This window comes from Triturus cristatus, chromosome 10, assembly GCF_964204655.1.
Source record: "Triturus cristatus chromosome 10, aTriCri1.1, whole genome shotgun sequence".
NCBI lineage: Eukaryota > Metazoa > Chordata > Amphibia > Caudata > Salamandridae > Triturus > Triturus cristatus.
The window spans coordinates 393,247,608-393,265,460 of record NC_140593.1 but is presented as its reverse complement, the minus strand read 5'-3'; the positions used below and the strand labels follow the sequence as shown (position 1 = coordinate 393,265,460).

The window sequence follows — 17,853 nt, the reverse complement described above, 5'->3', positions numbered from 1 at the left end:
TATTGCCTTCTATAACGACGAGATAACTCTGTCTGATTTTAGATCAATCCTGTGGCCAGGTCAAAATACCTGAGATGCACCAAACTTCCATTTGCTTAAAAAAAAAAAGAAAAAAAATAGCTCAATTACCATCACTTATCTCTTTATGATGGTCCCTGTGGTTGGCAGATCATAGATTACCACTAGTTTTTAGTACACACTAACAAAAAAGTAACCAAACAATAGTTTGACAGGTTGTGGGCCTCTGAAGTAGATGACCTGCCATCTGAAAAGGTGATCGTTGTAAAAATATTTAATTGCTTCTGATGTTATATAAAATACAGTTCTGTGTTAGATGCCTGAGTAGGGCATTCTATAAGTGACACTAGAAAGGCCAACCTTCAAAATTAAATATTTTAATCTGACCACAAGCACCAGGGTGAGGTCCTATGACTATGGGCAAATCTCAAAAAGTAGTTTGGTCAGTTTGTTCAAAGAACTTTGGTGGGTGTGTACTAAACAGTCCTAGAGGTTTCTGCTATGTCGGCAAGTTTACGTTTGTCTAATTCTCAAGACTCTCCATTGTTTGTTCACTATTCTTTTCACGGAGGTGAACAGGGCCCCAAATATCACTACGCCTTTGAATCTGAGAAAAGCTCTTTGTGTATTTTTCTAAAAGTGACTCCTGATGATTACAGCAGGCTGATTTTTTTGCCCTGAAGGACATCAACTGTTGAGACACAAAGGGCAATAGCCAAGTCCCTTTTTTATATATATTGAGATACAGGACAATTTTTACTATTGGCCATTTAGGAGTATATAGTAGAGTAATAGGGATGCTGTGGCTTTAATAGCTCATCTAGGAAATCAAAAGAACCCGAGAAAGGTACTTTGTGGGCTTGCATTCAGAACAAGGAATGGTCTGATGAAAAACATGCCTCCTTCTATTGGTGAGGGGACTATCCTTGTAAATTAAAGACATACAACCTCATGGAAGTTTTCACTGTATATCCCCCTATCTTTGGGGGGGGGGGTTGCATTTTTGTAATCAAGAAGGCAACAGAGTATTTTAAATATGTTATTTGAAATGTGTTCACTGTTTCCATCAGTGTGGAGGCAACTGTAAAAAGATGATGCCAAATGTTGAGGACTGCAGACTCTGCCACTCTATGGAGAAAACAGGACTGCTCATTTCCCATCATGGATAGCATTCTACAGAAATCAGTTATGACAGCGTTTGTTTTTCATTTTCATTACTCCATAATCTAGAATGCTCATAAAAGATCAGGGGACTTGTAGATTGTAGTAGAAAATGCTTAACTAATCAATACAAAGGGTGGACCTGGATAACTCAGCTCATTTCTCAAATCTTCTTAGAATTCCCCATTATAGCACCTGTTGAGGGATTTTTGTCTGCCTCACATTTTTCAGTGTTTTAGCTGGGCAGGGGTGTCCAAAGTGGTTGTAATATCATGAGACATTCAGCAAGGCTTTGGGGACAGAAGCATTGATGAGGTTGTTACTGACTGAATAGTTGGTGGACCTGAATTCCTCAACACTTATCTTTTTATAGTAACTAACTGGAATGGTTATTAATATTAAGGTGTTTCAGGGGATATGATTAATAATATGACCAGTTGTGGAGGTTTATCTATTAGGCTAAGGGTAGATATAACACTATCTTTAAAGCCAGGATAAGGGTAAAGGAAGAATTTCTGTTATGGTCAGATTAAGGTCAAGCTTTTGCATCAATATCAATGTCATGACTATGGCCAGGGTTTGGGGTGAATTATGATAAGGAAAGGATTAAGGCTGGAATTGGGGTCATGTAAGAGCCAGCACTAGTAGTATGAAGAAAGTTAAAGCTAATATTTCAGTAATGTTTAGAAACCAGGTCTGGGCAACCTTAGGCTTTAATTAGGTGCTAGAAACAAATGTGTGAAGTAAGGAAATGATCTGGGCTAGTATCAAATATTAAGGAAAGGACTGGGGTAGCTGTAGAGTTTTAAGGTATTTCTAAAAGAGTATTATAAAAAATTAAAAACAAAAGTAGTGGTTGTGTTTAATTGAAAATCTATACTTTTTCAATGAAAAAGTTTACAATCAAATGGTAATTAAAATGTTAATCAAAATGCAAGGTACAGACAAATAACTTTCAGTGAAAGGGGTTACACAAAGAAGTGCCTATTAAATGATAGTTCAGTGAAATATAGTGAAATAAAATTACATACACTTTCCGAATTCAAATACAGAATGCCCACATGAGAACATAACACATTTACACCAGCGTAATGTTTCTGATCAAAACCGAGCATGCTTATTTATTCCATGACTAATGAGCTCTAAAACCTGTAGGCAAAGTACTAATCTGTAATCCCAAAGCAATGGTAAAGATGTCAGTACTTAGAGGGTTGTTATATCGCAGGTAAGTACTTTACAGGTTAGATTTCAGTATATTTATATTGTGGTACTTAACCTTACAAGCAAGCAACAATTTAGTTTAACGTAAATATACTGCATAAAAGTAGGGAACACGTTGATTTGCGATTGTCACAACCCGGAGCGCTGCCTACTTTTGTACTGCATATGGAAACAGGAGTAGTTCCCCTAACAGCCTTCACACTGGCAACAAAAGACAGTGCATTGCGGTAATAGGGAAACACTTTGGAATACACAAAAAAGACATACACACACACATATAAATATAAACGCATTTACATTTTATTTTGACAGTTATGTCTCAAAATATTAAAGGTAATTATTGAATCTAAATTAAATGTAAGTTATTTTTATAATTAAAATTAAGCATTAAATCTATATTAAAAGACAGCATTTTATTTTAAGTAAAATTGTCAAATTAATTTCAAGTAATTAATAAGTGAGTATTTCATGAAAACATTCCAAACATTTATGTTGATTTCAATTTTTAGAGTTTTTACGGAGGTAGCCAAAAGATTTTTTGGTTTAGGAATGGGATGTTTAGGGGTAATAAAGGATTTTTAGGGTTCAAGGATGCGTAGTGTTTAGGTGTAGTAAAGGTTTTGTAAGGTGTAGTAAAGTTATTTTAAGTTACTAAGGTTTTTTAGCATTCAGGGATGGGTAGAGTACTGACGTAGTAGGGCTTTTTTAGGGTTCAGTGATGGGTCATGTATTGGGGCAGTAAGGGGATTTTAGGGTCCGGAGAGGGGTAGAGTCTAGGAGGTTCATTAGTATGTCCGCCCGCCATACCCCCGGGAAATGGGACCACCCGCAATGCATGCGGCGGTCCCGCAACTACAATAAGGCTGCGCCCACCGCACCGGCGGGCGCATCCCGCATTTGTAACATTGCGGCGGGCGGTGCTGAAAGCACCACCCGCTGCAATGCCACAAAAGCAAGTTGTGCCTTTCAATACACAATGTGACAGGCACCGCGCAGTGCCTGCCACGCTGTACATTAAAATGCAGGGGGGTACCATAGGTACCCCCATGTGCACACCCCATCCCCCAGAATCCCTGACTGCATGCCTTTCCGTGGCTGCAACGCCGCCACAGAAAGGCATGTCCCCGCCTGCATTCTAATATGGATGGTGGTGTCTACCAGACACTGCCACCATATTAACAGCTTTTCCGCCCGGTAGGCAATCGGGCGGATTGCCTACCGGCAGAAAACCGGCGGACGGTCTTTCCGTCCGCCGGGGTCCCCCCGCCATAGTAATATGGTGGGGGGGAGAGTGGCATGCGGGTGGGAAAGAATGTCGGGTGGATCGCCACCGCCATGGGGGCGGTGGCGATCTGCCCGACATTCTAATGGGCCTCTAGGTGTGGGAAGGTGCTTGCAGTGTTCAAAGATAGGTAGTGTATTGAGGTAGTAAGGTTTTATTTTGGTTCCAAGATTGGTGATGAATGAGTTTTTAGGGTGCAGGGATGGGTAGTGTATTGGGATAGTGGTAAGTGTTTTTTTGGTACAGAGATAGGTACTGAACAGGTGTAGTAATGGTTTTCAGGGTAATGTATAGGGGTAATAAGTGTGTTTTAAGGTTCAGGTATGGGGAAATGTACTTAAGTTGTAAGGGGGTTTAGGGGTGGGGAGACTTTTATATGTAACTTGAGGTTAAATACAATTTAATTAAAACTGTTTATATTATAAAAATGTCATTACTTAAAAATATTTTTTGAAAATACATGCTTCTACTTATTTCGTATGCTTATTTCGTAGTTTGTAAAATGCAAAGTACCGTAGCCACAAAGTAAAACATTGCAATGTAATGACAATCACCCTGTGATTCCGAGATATAGCGTACCACAATTGAAATGGACTCTTATGCTTGCTTTCCTATGACCAAAACTTAACATTTCTGGAATATACACTGACCGGTTTAGATAAAAATGGGAAATTAACTTGGGAAATAACTATCATTATTAGTATCAATATATGTTTCTATGTTCAAGAATTCTCACCTAGTTTTGCCAGGACACCCATAATGTCTTACTCTGGCTATGCCAATGACAGCAATGGTTGAAGAGGCTTCCAATGTTTTAAAATATAGTGGTTCTACTTCTTAATAATGTGCACAAAAGCCACATCTCGTGTGTGCTGTATGCCGCCCCTTCCTTGCCCAGTTTAAAACAATCCAGACATCTGCTTATGAACGGCATCTGTTGGTGGGACAACAGACACTATAAGATTTGTCTTGAGTTCCCTGGTTTCAAGACTTCATCAGCTTCTAAGTTCACCAAGTTAACTGTTTTGAATAATGGCATGGAGATACCAAACCCTTCAAAAACTCTCAGCTCAACACACCTCTGTTATACCGTACCAAATAGTGCTCTGAGATGACTGTGGCGTACCACATAGTGCTTTATAAGAACCATAAAATATAGCTAAGTACAATAAATATCTAATAAAGTAAAATTAGCTCTCTTATCTGAACATTTGTCAATCCCTTACCAATTCATCTTTTAAGGAAATGTTTCCCATTTTCATATGAGCGACAAACAATTTTCTTTCCAGTCTCTGGACATTAACCTCTAATGGACAGTCCATGATGTGCACTACAACTAAATGTATAGATCGAGTTTCCTTATTTTATCTTGCGCATACAGGCAATTAGCTTTGTCAAGTGCTTATAAATAATCAAATTAAAATATTTCATCTTGTGCCTTTTCATGCTTTGCTTATTATATCCCTAGTTATCTGATGTCCCAGGGAATCATGAACTTAACGTAGCAATATGAGCTGTGCTTTATATCAACTCATTCAAACAATCTTCCTATACTGTCCACGAACAAAACAAAGCACTTTATTAGAATCCTATCATAAATTCAGTGGTAATACTCCGATCTGGTACTAATGATACTGCGATTAGGATGTGCGATATTATCATTGCATTTAAAGTTTTGGGGGAAAGCTAGTCATTACAATGTTACTTTATGTTTTGGCATCAATATGAATATAGGTGCAACTACCCTTTACTTTGTAGTAGCCTTTTGTAGATTCTGGTCACCGAATGTGTAATTATATTGCACGCAAGTACTCCGAGGTAGAAGCAAGAGCAGAAATGTGTGCTTCTTATTAGATTGCCACATATTTCAACTTTTTTCAATTAGCTCTAAAAATGATTATAGAATAGCTGCAAAGTACTCTTCTGTGCAGAATAAAAAACATAAAATGCCTTCTGATTTCAGAAGCGTGTTAGGACTGTACCAAAGCAGGAGAGAAGTAACCGGTGGGCAAAATAAATCAGTAATTTTAACAAAGCTGTATACAATTTGTAGAAAATGTTCACACTTCAGGCTGAAGCGCATCTAATTGAAAATCTGTGCATATGAATAAATGCAACTGAAATGCAGATGGCGTGAGGGTGCAGAAATACAATTTGTCGCTCCCTTTCTGTAAGAGTGCCCGGTTACATTATTATGGTCACTGAGGAGGCCCTCATTGTATGCGCTCAGCAAAGACGACAACACCACCACCAAGCATTTGTAATGCAATAGGTCTCGCATTTACGCGACTTTAAGCTATTGGCATTGTAAATGACAATGCCTTTTATTTATGTTTTAGAAACAAAAACAAAAATAAAAGGCATTGTCATTAGCATTCTCAATAGCTCATACTCGCGTAAATGCGAGACCTATTGCATTGCAATCGCTTGTTAATATGTACAGCTATAGACCAAACATGAAAGTGACGAAAGAAACCAACTAAAGAAAACTCTTTACTTACAATATACATCTACCTGCAAATCATCCAGATTTTGCATAAAACATGCATGATCAGTTGCATCGTTACATAAAATACCACTCTTAAAAAAATTAGAATGCTATACGATAAAGGGCTCTTTGTACTTGTAAATATAATCCATTTTACCTGCCCTGGTATGTTAACTAGACAACAAGCAACTGAACAGTGGGACAGATCATGTGCGTTTCGGACTGAAATGCCAACCGGTCTTCGACACATAGAATCCTACAGATTTAAAGATAGAAGGCTAGTTCTCATTCCAGAAAAATGTACACTTCAAACAAGTGTCATGAACGCTAAAGCAAGTTTTGAGTACACGTTTTCCACGGAACTGTTACGTTTACTGAAAGGGAAAGGATAACTTTCTCAGACTGCAGTGAACACGAGGTAAAAGAAAATGGATTACAAAACACTAGCCATGTGGATACCTTATGCTCCTGACATTTTAGCTCCTGTATGTTTAAACAAGGGTTATTTAAAAACATGTTCTAGCAACAGTACTCCTCAACACATGCATTAACATGCTTTCAGCAGCACCCCCCCACCATGTGCTTAATCTACCGCATGTATAATACGTATGAAAGTGAATCATACACGATATACGTCAGCTATATCTATTAACAGAAATAGGGGAACCTGTTGGAAGAATACAAAACTGGGCATTTTTTTTATAAACTCACTTAGGTTCTCCTGAAAAGCTACGCGAACATCATAATATTACTGCGTGAGACAGTTTCAATTTTTTTTCGTTTTGCCATCAAAGCATTGCACACTGTTAGCATTTCTAAACGGCACTATGCATTCACACATGGGAAGAACAGCGACAGTATAGTTAAGGGAGGGTCCTTTAAACTTCCGAGTCATCATCCAAGGGCTATACCGCACAGAAATAACACAACTTCATCTGAAAGATAAGTCAGTTATCAACAAAGATCGCATTGATTTACTATGCAAAAGTACCTGTTTCATCAGTGAATCGAATGCATTCTGTGGCGCCAGCGAATTTCACGGCAGCCATCTCTGGTAGTTCCTCACTACCCCCTTGTGGGCATTCAATAACCCGAAATCCTTACGGTGGAAATACAAAAAACCTCTGCCAACATCAAAGTCATCAAACTTTTAAGGAGGAAAGCTGACATGCAACACCGAGGAAAGTGGCCGTGCATATTAAACGTATGCGCGAACCAGGCACCATGGCAAAAAAACAACAAAGTAGTCCGTACATTAAAAGATACCGCCCTGCAGCATAAGTTAACTGTAGTTGGTTGATGCCGCTTCCTCCAGAAACGGAAGTGACGTATGGGACCACTAGCCAACAATGAGCGAGATAAGAAGAGCAATGCCAGATTTCAGCAATGGCAAGCGACAAAACAAAGAGAAACACAATGGGTGGAGTTTCACTAGCAATACTGATTACTTGATGCCTCGGAGAGGCAGCGCATGCGCTGCCTATGCAAGACCTAAAAATGCTGTCTCCAGCACAAACGCAAACTTCAATCTGCACAGAGTACTATACAGCACTAAAAGAGAGAGCAGGTGTTTTGAATTCTTGGAGGGAGTTGGAGGTAGAGGTGAGGCAGAGACCTCCATTTGGTGGGCAGTTGTTGTTTGACTGTACCCATAAGTGGGGAAGGAACAGGGAACATCTGACGCCATTGGCCTTCCAAAAGAGTTCCCTCGGGGGTGAACTGACTGTGTGCCATTTTCTAGGTAGTGCACATTTTCTGCAATGCAAAAGAACCGGTTTGCTCCCGAGCTAGGATTGGTAGTACGGTAGAGGCGTAGAGACAAAGGTCATCTGCTTAAGACCACTTCCCACACTACTAACGATGGAACGCTCCTTTGATAAGCAACATGTGCATTACAGAAATGATTTAAAAAAATGTGCCAAAACAATGCAAATGCCTTTTGCAACCTTGGACAGTTGAGATTCTCTTTATCTTGCTGTGCCTCAAAATATAAACATGTGTAGTGTTAAGTAAATTTATGCAGTGTAAATGCATAAAAAACAACTGACCAGTGTGCAGTCTAGTACAGCTCCGGCTATATGGTCTCAACCCATATCACCCGCTTGCTTCTGTTACCACATACAGCATATCATCTGGCATGATGCCATCGATGCAAGACAAGACTCAGTCGAAACAGGTCCGCACTACATTGATGACCTATCCACACCCTCCCACCTCACGCTCCATTATGTTTCCCTAATATGGTTTTATTCTATTGTATAGAGCCCTTTTATGAGCATCACCTTGGGAGGCCTACTTTGCTTTTCAAATAGCTAAACATCCATGTCCTCTCTTCTACTCTATGAATGGATCAACTGGTATGACAATTTAAAACTGAAACAACGCCATGCAGCAGCTATATTGGTCCTGGAATGGTTTCTGACACAAGGCAAATCATGAAAAGGAGCTATAGAGCGGTGACTTCATTAGGCATATTAAATACTGGATGCTGGAATAGCAACAATGCAGCTCTTTTGCTTGCGCCTAGTTTCAGCGACAACCTAACTGAGCTGTTTCATGACCCCATGCAAAGTGCCAGCGAGAACCATACCTGTTCTGCAATAAATCTGAAGCCTTTTTCTTCTTTGGTGAATTCATAGGTCTCTCCGAGCATGGGATTAAAAGGCTTGCTTCCCGCTCTGTAGAAGCTGGAGGCGTAGGCAGACACCGCAAACGTCGCAATATAGACCTAAAAAGGAACGAATGGGAGTGTGCTTGTCACTGAATGATTTCCTGGGTTATTGTGAAATAGGATGGTATTACAAAAAACACAACCCTTAACTCAATGCCAAAACAGTGACGTTAATAGGGCTGTACCTTAATTCACACCTCAAAAGCAGCATTGCACCAGTACGCTAATTTATATGTATGCTGAGAAATAAAGTACAATAAGCCAGCATCAAACTCAGAAGGCAGTCTGTGACTATTCAAAATCAATACAAAACATGCATGCGAAAGTTTTTTAGGTCTGAACTTTGAGATAACTATTATCTTTCTCGCCAGAATACTGTTTATCCCCCCAAAAATAATGCATAATGTACATACAGAGAGGGCTTTTGGTCAGCAGGCTCATCCATTGGTCAGTTAAATTGTCATTCACATTTTGCTTCTGCCCACACGGCATACAACACAGGACAATGAGTCTGACCACATTACCCACTGGCTCCCTTCACTTTGAGTGACTGCACAAAAACCATGGACTTTGTTCACATCCACCTAAAATATTTCACTTTTCTTCAGTGATAAACCTGTGTGCTTGTTTTTATTTTATTGGTTTTTTTTATATTAACTTTAAAAAGCGAATATGAACTACCTCCTGAACTTTGGGCGCTAAGTTAGATGGTGATTTAATTTGTCTCCTGTGGAGGTTTCTTAAGTGGGGGGGTGATACTGGTCCATTTGGGGAGGTCGTGGATGAGATTGGCTGCAGTGTTCTGGATGTCTGTGGTCGTTTGAGCAGATGGATAGCGACTCCGGTGTAGAGTGCATTTCTATAGTCTAGCCGGCTATTGACTAGGGCTTGCATTGCTGTTTTCTTGGTGCTGATGGGGAACCATCTTGCGAAACATGCAGAGGGTGTGGAAGCAGGAGGAGGCAACTGTGTTTACCTGGCGCATTATGGAGAGGTAACTGCCCGGGATGAAGTCAAGGTTGCAGGCGTGATTGATGGGTGTAGGTAGAGGTCCGAGTGCCACCATGTGTTATCCCAAGGGGCGGTGTGTTATCCCAAGGGGAGGTGCTCTTTCCAAAGATGAGAACTTTGGTCTTGTCTGTGTTCAGTTTCAGGCAGTTGGATTTTATCCAGTCTGCGACGTTGGTCATGGCGTTCTGGAAGTTACGTTTGGTGGTGGCGGTGTCTTCCATGAGGGAGAGGATGAGTTGGTTGTCATCCGCCTATGAGATGATGTTGATTCCGTGGGTGCGGACGGTGTCGGCCAGTGGGGCGATGTAGCCATTGAACAGAGAAAGGTGGATTCTTTGTGTAGGTACTGTGAGGAAGGAGGAGATCCACTAAAGGGTGTTACCTCTGATGGTGATGTGGTGGAGTATGGCAATGAGGGTATGGTGAGATACATGTCGAAGGCTGCTGAGAGGTTGAGGACGATCAGGTATGCTCACTCGCCGTGATCGAGGATTGCTCAAATGTTGTCGGTTGTGGCTATCAAGGCAGTCTCATGCTTTGGTTTGAACAGAAGCTGGACTGGAAGGAGTCGACTAGGTTGTTTCCTTCCAGGTGATCGGTAAGCCGGTGGTTCATGGCTTTTCCAGAACCTTGCCTTGAAGGGGAGCAGCAAAATAGGGCGGTAGTTTTTGAGCTCACTGGGGTCAGCGGAGGGCTTCTTCAAGAGAGGTTTCACTTCTGTGTACTTCCAGACATTGGGGAACATGGCAGTGGTGATGGAAACGTGGAGGATGGTGGTGAGTGCACTGCTGATTTCCTTCTGTCCCAGGTTGAAGATGTGGTGGGGGCAGGGGTCTGTTGGTGCTCCGGAGTGAATGGAGGTCATGATCACTGTGGCAATTGTGAGGTCCATTCAGTGAGGTGGCTGTGGGAGTTGTCGGTGTGTGTCAGGAGGCTGTTGAGGTCAGAAGGCTGCAGGTTGAAGTTGCTGTGGATGTTTGCTCTTGTTGTGGAAATAGTCCACCAGAGTCGCAGAGGGCTTGGGAAAGGCGGATCGAGGTCTCGGTGGCAGAAGGGCAGGCAAATTCTCCAACGATGCTGAAGAGTTCTTTCGTGTGATTGGTGCTTGTCTCAATGCGGACAGTCAGGTCACCCTTTTTGACTTTGAGGTGGCAGTGGTATTTGCTGAGGGCCATTTTGAAAGAGGTGAGGTCTGAAAGATTCTTGCTGGAGCACCATCGTCTCTCCAGTCATTTTCACTCACGTTTGAAGGCTCGGTTCGGGGGTGAGCCAGCTGGCGTGTTTGTTGGATCTTCTGGCGCTGGTCATTTTTGTGGGGGCGATAATGTCAGCACAGTTTGTGATCCAGCTGGAGAAGTCTTGTATGGCTATCTTGAGGTTGCTGGAGGCGTGGGGTCAGTTGGTGTGGACCGTGGCAGTCCATTGGGTGTTGGGGATTCTGTTCCAGCTGTGGCGCGCAGGGTGGGGGAGTGGCGGTGTGTCGTGGGGGGCCTGCGATGGTGAAGTGGACGATACTGTGGTCTGTCCAGATGAGTTTGGTCGTGTGGCTGAATTTGATCTTGTCGCTGACTGTAAAGATGGGATCCAGGTATGTGCCCTGCACATTCTTGCAATAAAAAAAATAAAAAATGAATTGGCTATTGCACCAGCCTGGCAGGGCCAGACATAATGGCTTTGACAATGCTTATTTAATAAGTAAACATGCTTCTTTATTGATTAGAGATGTATGTGATTGTGTGGCTGGGTGAGTGGGTGAATGTGCAATTCAATGGTTGGATGCCTGAGTGCATGGATGGATGGATTAATGAACAAGTGAGTGACTGAATGCATGGATGAGTGAGTGAATGCATACATAGAAGGATAAATGGTGAGTCGATGCTTAGGTGAATGAATGAGTGCACTGTGTATGAATAGGTGAGTCAGTGCACAAATGGATGCGTGCATGATGAATCAGTGCTTAAAGAAATGGATGGATGGGTGTAAGAGTGAGTAGATAGATTAATGAAAGGAAAAGGGAGTGCATAAATGTATGAGTCAGTGCATGCTGGTACATACAAACAGGATATGTTTTACATAGCTGCAACCGTGACTACCTCAACAGAGAGATGTAAAATGATGGTTCTGAATATGAGAGAAGAGTACCATGTTTTGCTCAACATACATGATATGATATATGTGACTTATAGTGCATAACAGCTACTCCCTGGAGTGTCCTACGCACAGAGCATAAGAAGGTTGGTGTAGATTAGCACTGCACAAATAGCCAAGATTACAGTTTCTTCTTAAACAGCAGTGAGTTGTCAGCTGGAAGGAGCTCCAACGGGAGCTGGTTCTAAGTTGAGTCGTCCAGAAAAGCTAATGATCTGCCTCCGGACCTTAGATGCAAGTACATTGGTATTACTACTTGCCGTTTACTTTAAGAGCGTAGTGGCCTGGTAGGGTTATAGAAACTGAATCTAGCTCTGAGATTATCGGGCCAGTTTGGTACAAAGCATCATGGACCAGTGTCAGAGCCTTAAACATGATCCTCTTCCTAATGGGCAGCAAATGGTCATTAATGTGTTGTTTTTTGGAATATTCAACAGAAGGCCAGCTGCAGTATTCTGGATCAGCTGAAATTTGTCTAGAAGAAATTCTGGTATTCCCAAGTACAGGGCATTACCGTAGTCCAGTCTGGACGTAATCAGAGCCTGTAAAACCGTTTTCTTGACTGAGAAAGTAGAGGAAAAAAACCTCTTTAATGACCTCAGGATCCCAAAGCAAAGACCCATCAGCTTTTTGAGGACAGAAGGATAGTTTATTGTCAAAGATTATCCTCAAATTCCTAATTCCTTTGGGTAACCAGGCAGGGAGATGCCTAACAATAAGTTAGGGGGGAAACGTCCCAAAAAAGACAATTTCCGTCTTATCTTCATTGCATTTGGGCTGCACTTGGACTAGCCAATAGAAGACAGCGGTGAGGCATCTCTTGATTAGGGTGCTATTTGTCTCAGTACCCTTGTTCCAGGAAAACAGCAGTTGAGTGTCATCTGCATATGACAGCACCTTCACACCCAGTTCCTCTTCCAGAAAAGCTAAGGGAATGAGGTATATATTAAAGAGTGTTGGGCTCAAAGCAGAGCCTTGCGGGACACCTGTGACCACTTGCCTACACATCAAAGTATTAAGCTCTCTTAAAAACTGGTTTCACTGACAGTGATACTACTTTCTGCAGAATTTGTAGTAATAAAAACAGATGCCCCATTTGATAGCCTAGGCGTTCAATATTACCTATGTAACTATTTCCATTTACAAATTCTGCCATCAGTCAATTATGATTTGTACAGCGCGACTTATCACCCGTGAGGGTAGCCAGACACTGAGGATCGTACTGCAGAGGCTCAATCGAACATCCAGTCCTTTCCTGAATTCCGGCAGCGATGGTGCCATCCGAAGGTGAAGGGGAAGGCAGTATGAAGATTTTATTTCAGACTGCTGCATGCATCTCCTTTTTAGAAATGTAGATTAATTTGTTTTTTTGATGTAATTATGTTACTACTCCTTGTGTTATAAGCAGTTCAATTCATTAGTGCTTGTATAGCACATGGCTACCCAAAAGCAGCTTCCCAGCACTCCGAGTAGATTCACTGTTCATTAAGTCCCAACTACATAAACAACCAGGTTTTCAATAGTTTTATAAAGCAGCCTTCATCTTCTGTCAATCTAACGGGCAGTTTGTTCCAGAAGTTTGCCACCAAGAAGAAAAAGGCCCTACCACCGCTTCTAGCTTTCCGCACCCTCTAGGTCTCACCTAAATTTAAGGAGGAGGATCTTAGGGTTTAAGAAGCCTGTAAGGTCGCATCATAATTGGATCAGTTGAGGGCCTTTTTTAATAAGCTAGATGAGCAATAAATAGGGACTTAAATTGGATTCTAAAATGAAAATCACAAAGGTAAAATTATAGTTTTGTGTAAGTTTACATTTGTTTTGGAATTCCCAAACTCTGATTTAACAGTAAGTTTATGGCTGTGGAGACTCGGCATTGGGGTGAAGGACTCAGCACATAAAAAGATAAGACATACCTATCTTTTTATGTGCAGAGTTCTCCACTTTGACTTCAGAGCCTCTGAAGTCGTAAACTTACCATTAAATCAGAGCTTGTGAATTCCAAAACAAACACAAACTTTCACAAAAGTGTAAGTTTACATTTGTGAATTAGACCCTACGAGTGTAAGTATCCAACTCTCCTATCTTTTCTATGGGGAGACCCTCACACATATAAGTGTACTACTTATTAATAAATGTGGGAGGAATCGGGAGAGTGGCTGAAAAAGGGGACCACCACTTTTTTTTTTTTTTGGTCCTCATCTCACCAATAAGCAACTGCAAATCTTACATGACGCCGTCATACCAAACTGTGCACCCTAGGGCATCTGCATTCGCTTAGGTCAAACCAGACCAGCCCCTTTCATAATGGCTTGGTGTTATCATTGGACCGGAACGTACCGGGGGGTTTATATCAATCTTAAGTCCAGGCCCCAGATCACTAGTGCCTGCCAGATGTTCACTTCACTCTCCCTGGTTCCTCCCTGGTCCAGGCGGGCCATAGCGAATGCAGCTTTAAGCCAGTCCTCACATCTCGGGGGTCGCGGCTCTTTCCACTTCAAGCAGATCTCTCTCCGGGCCTACAGAACCAAGTATAACAACAACCCTCTATGTAGCTACGATAAATTTCTCCCGGACACACCATCATCTCCAAATATTACCAGAGATATTCACCCCTATAATGCCTTCAAAAATACCACATAGTACCTCCCCCACTTCCTTCCAAAACGCTCTAAGGACAGGACATTCATAAAAAATGTGTATGTAGTTGGCATGGAGAAGATTACATCTTGGACATGTGGGGTAAAAAAAGAGGGGCAAACTTAGCAATTTTTGCGGGTGTGTAGTAGAGTTTGTTGATCACATAGAAGTGGTTCTTCTTTAAATTGGCTGGTTTAACATATTTAGAAAGACGTTTCAGAGAAGGTTCATAAATGTCCGCAATGTTAGACTCAAGAGGAGACTGGTTCCAGACAGAGGGGTTTCCATGTCGTCAGCTTCCATTAGCTTCCTATACCAGATAGAAACTTCTTTTTTTTCCCCATGTAGCGTCTGCAATGACTGTTCCGTTTCCCCAATCTCCCCATATATCTTCCTTTTCCACTATAAACCAAGAGGCAAGTTGCAAGTATTTAAACCTAGAAAGACTGCCCCCCACCTTGGCCCTTAATACCTCCCATGGATGAAGTCCATCTTCCGATACAAGCTCTGACCAGATGGTGATACCTGCAATCTTAATTGGAATTGCAAGACTGTCCTTCAAACAAGGTGGGGTCCCCGGGGAATCCCAGATGGGGCAAACTCTGAGTAATACCCAATCCCCCATCTACATCTGACCTTAAACCAGATATCCAGGGAGGACCTAAGAACCTTCAGACGCACCTGTTTAAAGAACCTTGGTGCCCCAAACTTGTATAAGAAACCCTCTTCTCCACGTCCCCCCTCCATCATAACCATCTCACCCAGTATCCTCCCCCATGATGACTCATCAGGTTTTACAAGCAACATTCGGATGTTTTTGAACTGAAAGGCGATAGAATACCAACGAATATCTGGGAGAGCGAGCCCTCCCTTTATGAGCCTGCGTCTCAACTTTTTCCAAGATAGTCTAGCTCCCTTATCAGCCCAAATAAAACTTCCAATTTTACTTTGGATTTTACGGATATCCTTGCTGGGGAAAGCTAAAGGGATTGTATTAAATAAGTATGTCAACTTGGGAAGAATGACCATCTTCACCAGGTTAACCCTACCAAAGATTGTCAATGGGAGGTTCTTCCATCTGGAAAATAGACTATATATCTCTTTACTGATCCTATTTAAATTAATCTGGGGGATTTTATCCGACTCCTTAACAATAATTATATCCAGATACCTTGGCTCTTTGCTCATAGGGCCCTGCCAATCATTGATGTTCCAACACATCACCTCAGTTTTGGAAGTATTGGCCTGATATCGAGAGACGGAGCCAAATTCCTCCAACAGTGCTTCAACCCTTGGCACAACCACCCCGGGATTATTAGTATATAACAGCAAGTCGTCAGCATAAAGAGCCAACTTGCTACTATATTGCTGCGATTTAAAGGGGAGAATTAGATTGTCTAGTCTTGTTGCTTGTGCTCGATATAGATATCAAACAGGGGAGAGATGGGACAACCCTGCCTTGTTAATTGAAACAAAGGTTCTCCCTATGTTACTTAAGGCCCTAGAGGAGGGAGAGAACAAGAAACATATATAATAGAAAACCTCTAAACCGGCCTATATATTTAAATAGCTAATCTAATTAGATTCTGCATTGCCAACATAGCCTGCCAAATATCATTTCATGTTATGCTGTTATTTTCTGTAAACACACTACAAGTCCGTTGTAATTTTTAAACCAAAGATTTATTATTTCTTTTATCTGTAAGGTTTTGAATCACATATAATTAGAAACAAACAAAACATTTTTTTCTTTTTTTTTTTAATCCAGTTATAATTTTAGTGCAAACATGTTACATAATTCATATGCTAAAGTGACATCCTAGACATCAAAGACATAAAAATCCACTTACTAGTCATTCATACTCACATTCATACCAAGAAATAAATAAGCACTATAGGGAAATTTTGGGGAGAGAAAGCACAGGACCCTTGAATTGGTCCGATTTTGTTTCCGGATTAACAGGATGGAAAATGTCAATGGAACGACTAGTATGTGTGGTCAACCACACATGCTATAATCAGAAACTACAGCAAATACTAAACAAAAATTGGAAAATCCTTAACACCAATGAAAGTAGTAAAATCCTTGAAAAACCCATAGTGGCTTTCAGAAGAAACGCCAATCTACTAGATAAACTAGTCCACAGCAGAATGAAGCATACTAACATCCCGGCTGCACAGAACACCATTTATGGACTACCCACAGATCTTAGGAAACCATAGATGTGGCACGTGCCATGCATGCCCCACAGCAATTACAACGGAAACATGGACATATGGTACAAAAAGCGGCAGGCTGAAAAGCCATACAAATTGTAGAGCGTTACAACAAACAAATGATGGACGGAATGCTGACAATGCATACATTCTCCCCCAGTCAAGAGATCTGGGTTAAATCCATCGTTCTTTTGCCCACTACACCACCCCAGTTTAGACATGGCCATATGCAAATCAGTCTTGACCCTGTGCCTCATGGGAACAGTCCAGCCTGAACTGCCAAGCCATGTCTTCCCTGGACCGGAATCAAGCATCCTAGGACCAGTTTCTGGCTATCAGCCGTCATCAGCCAGGATAGCTTGACTCCAGTGGCGTAGTGAGCATGGGTCCCACGTCTGGGAATACCCATCCCACTTAGGGCGAAAAGCGTTACAACAAACAAATGATGGACGGAATGCTGACAATGCATACATTCTCCCCCAGTCAAGAGATCTGGGTTAAATCCATCGTTCTTTTGCCCACTACACCACCCCAGTTTAGACATGGCCATATGCAAATCAGTCTTGACCCTGTGCCTCATGGGAACAGTCCAGCCCGAACTGCCAAGCCATGTCTTCCCTGGACCGGAATCAAGCATCCTAGGACCGGTTTCTGGCTATCAGCCGTCATCAGCCAGGATAGCTTGACTCCAGTGGCGTAGTGAGCATGGGTCCCACGTCTGGGAATACCCATGTCACTTAGGGCGAAAAGCGTTACAACAAACAAATGAACAGTCCAGCCCGAACTCCCATGAGGCACAGGGTCAAGACTGATTTGCATATGGCCATGTCTAAACTGGGGTGGCGTAGTGGGCAAAAGAACGATGGATTTAACCCAGATCGCTTGACTGGGGGAGAATGTCTGCATTGTCAGCATTCCGTCCATCATTTGTTTGTTGTAACGCTTTTCGCCCTAAGTGGGATGGGTATTCCCAGACGTGGGACCCGTGCACACTACGCC

At 41.9% G+C, this 17,853-nt stretch overlaps 1 protein-coding gene across 3 annotated transcripts in view; it reads right to left on the bottom strand.

Moving 5' to 3' along the window:
• Nucleotides 1-17,853, bottom strand: part of OSBPL3 (oxysterol binding protein like 3) — an 812,031-nt gene that overhangs the window by 182,101 nt on the left and 612,077 nt on the right. For all 3 annotated transcript variants that reach the window (XM_085631654.1, XM_085631656.1, XM_085631655.1), the window contains one exon: nucleotides 8,761-8,898. In XM_085631654.1, the coding sequence (XP_085487780.1) occupies nucleotides 8,761-8,898 (138 nt within the window). The remainder of the gene's footprint in view (nucleotides 1-8,760; nucleotides 8,899-17,853) is intronic.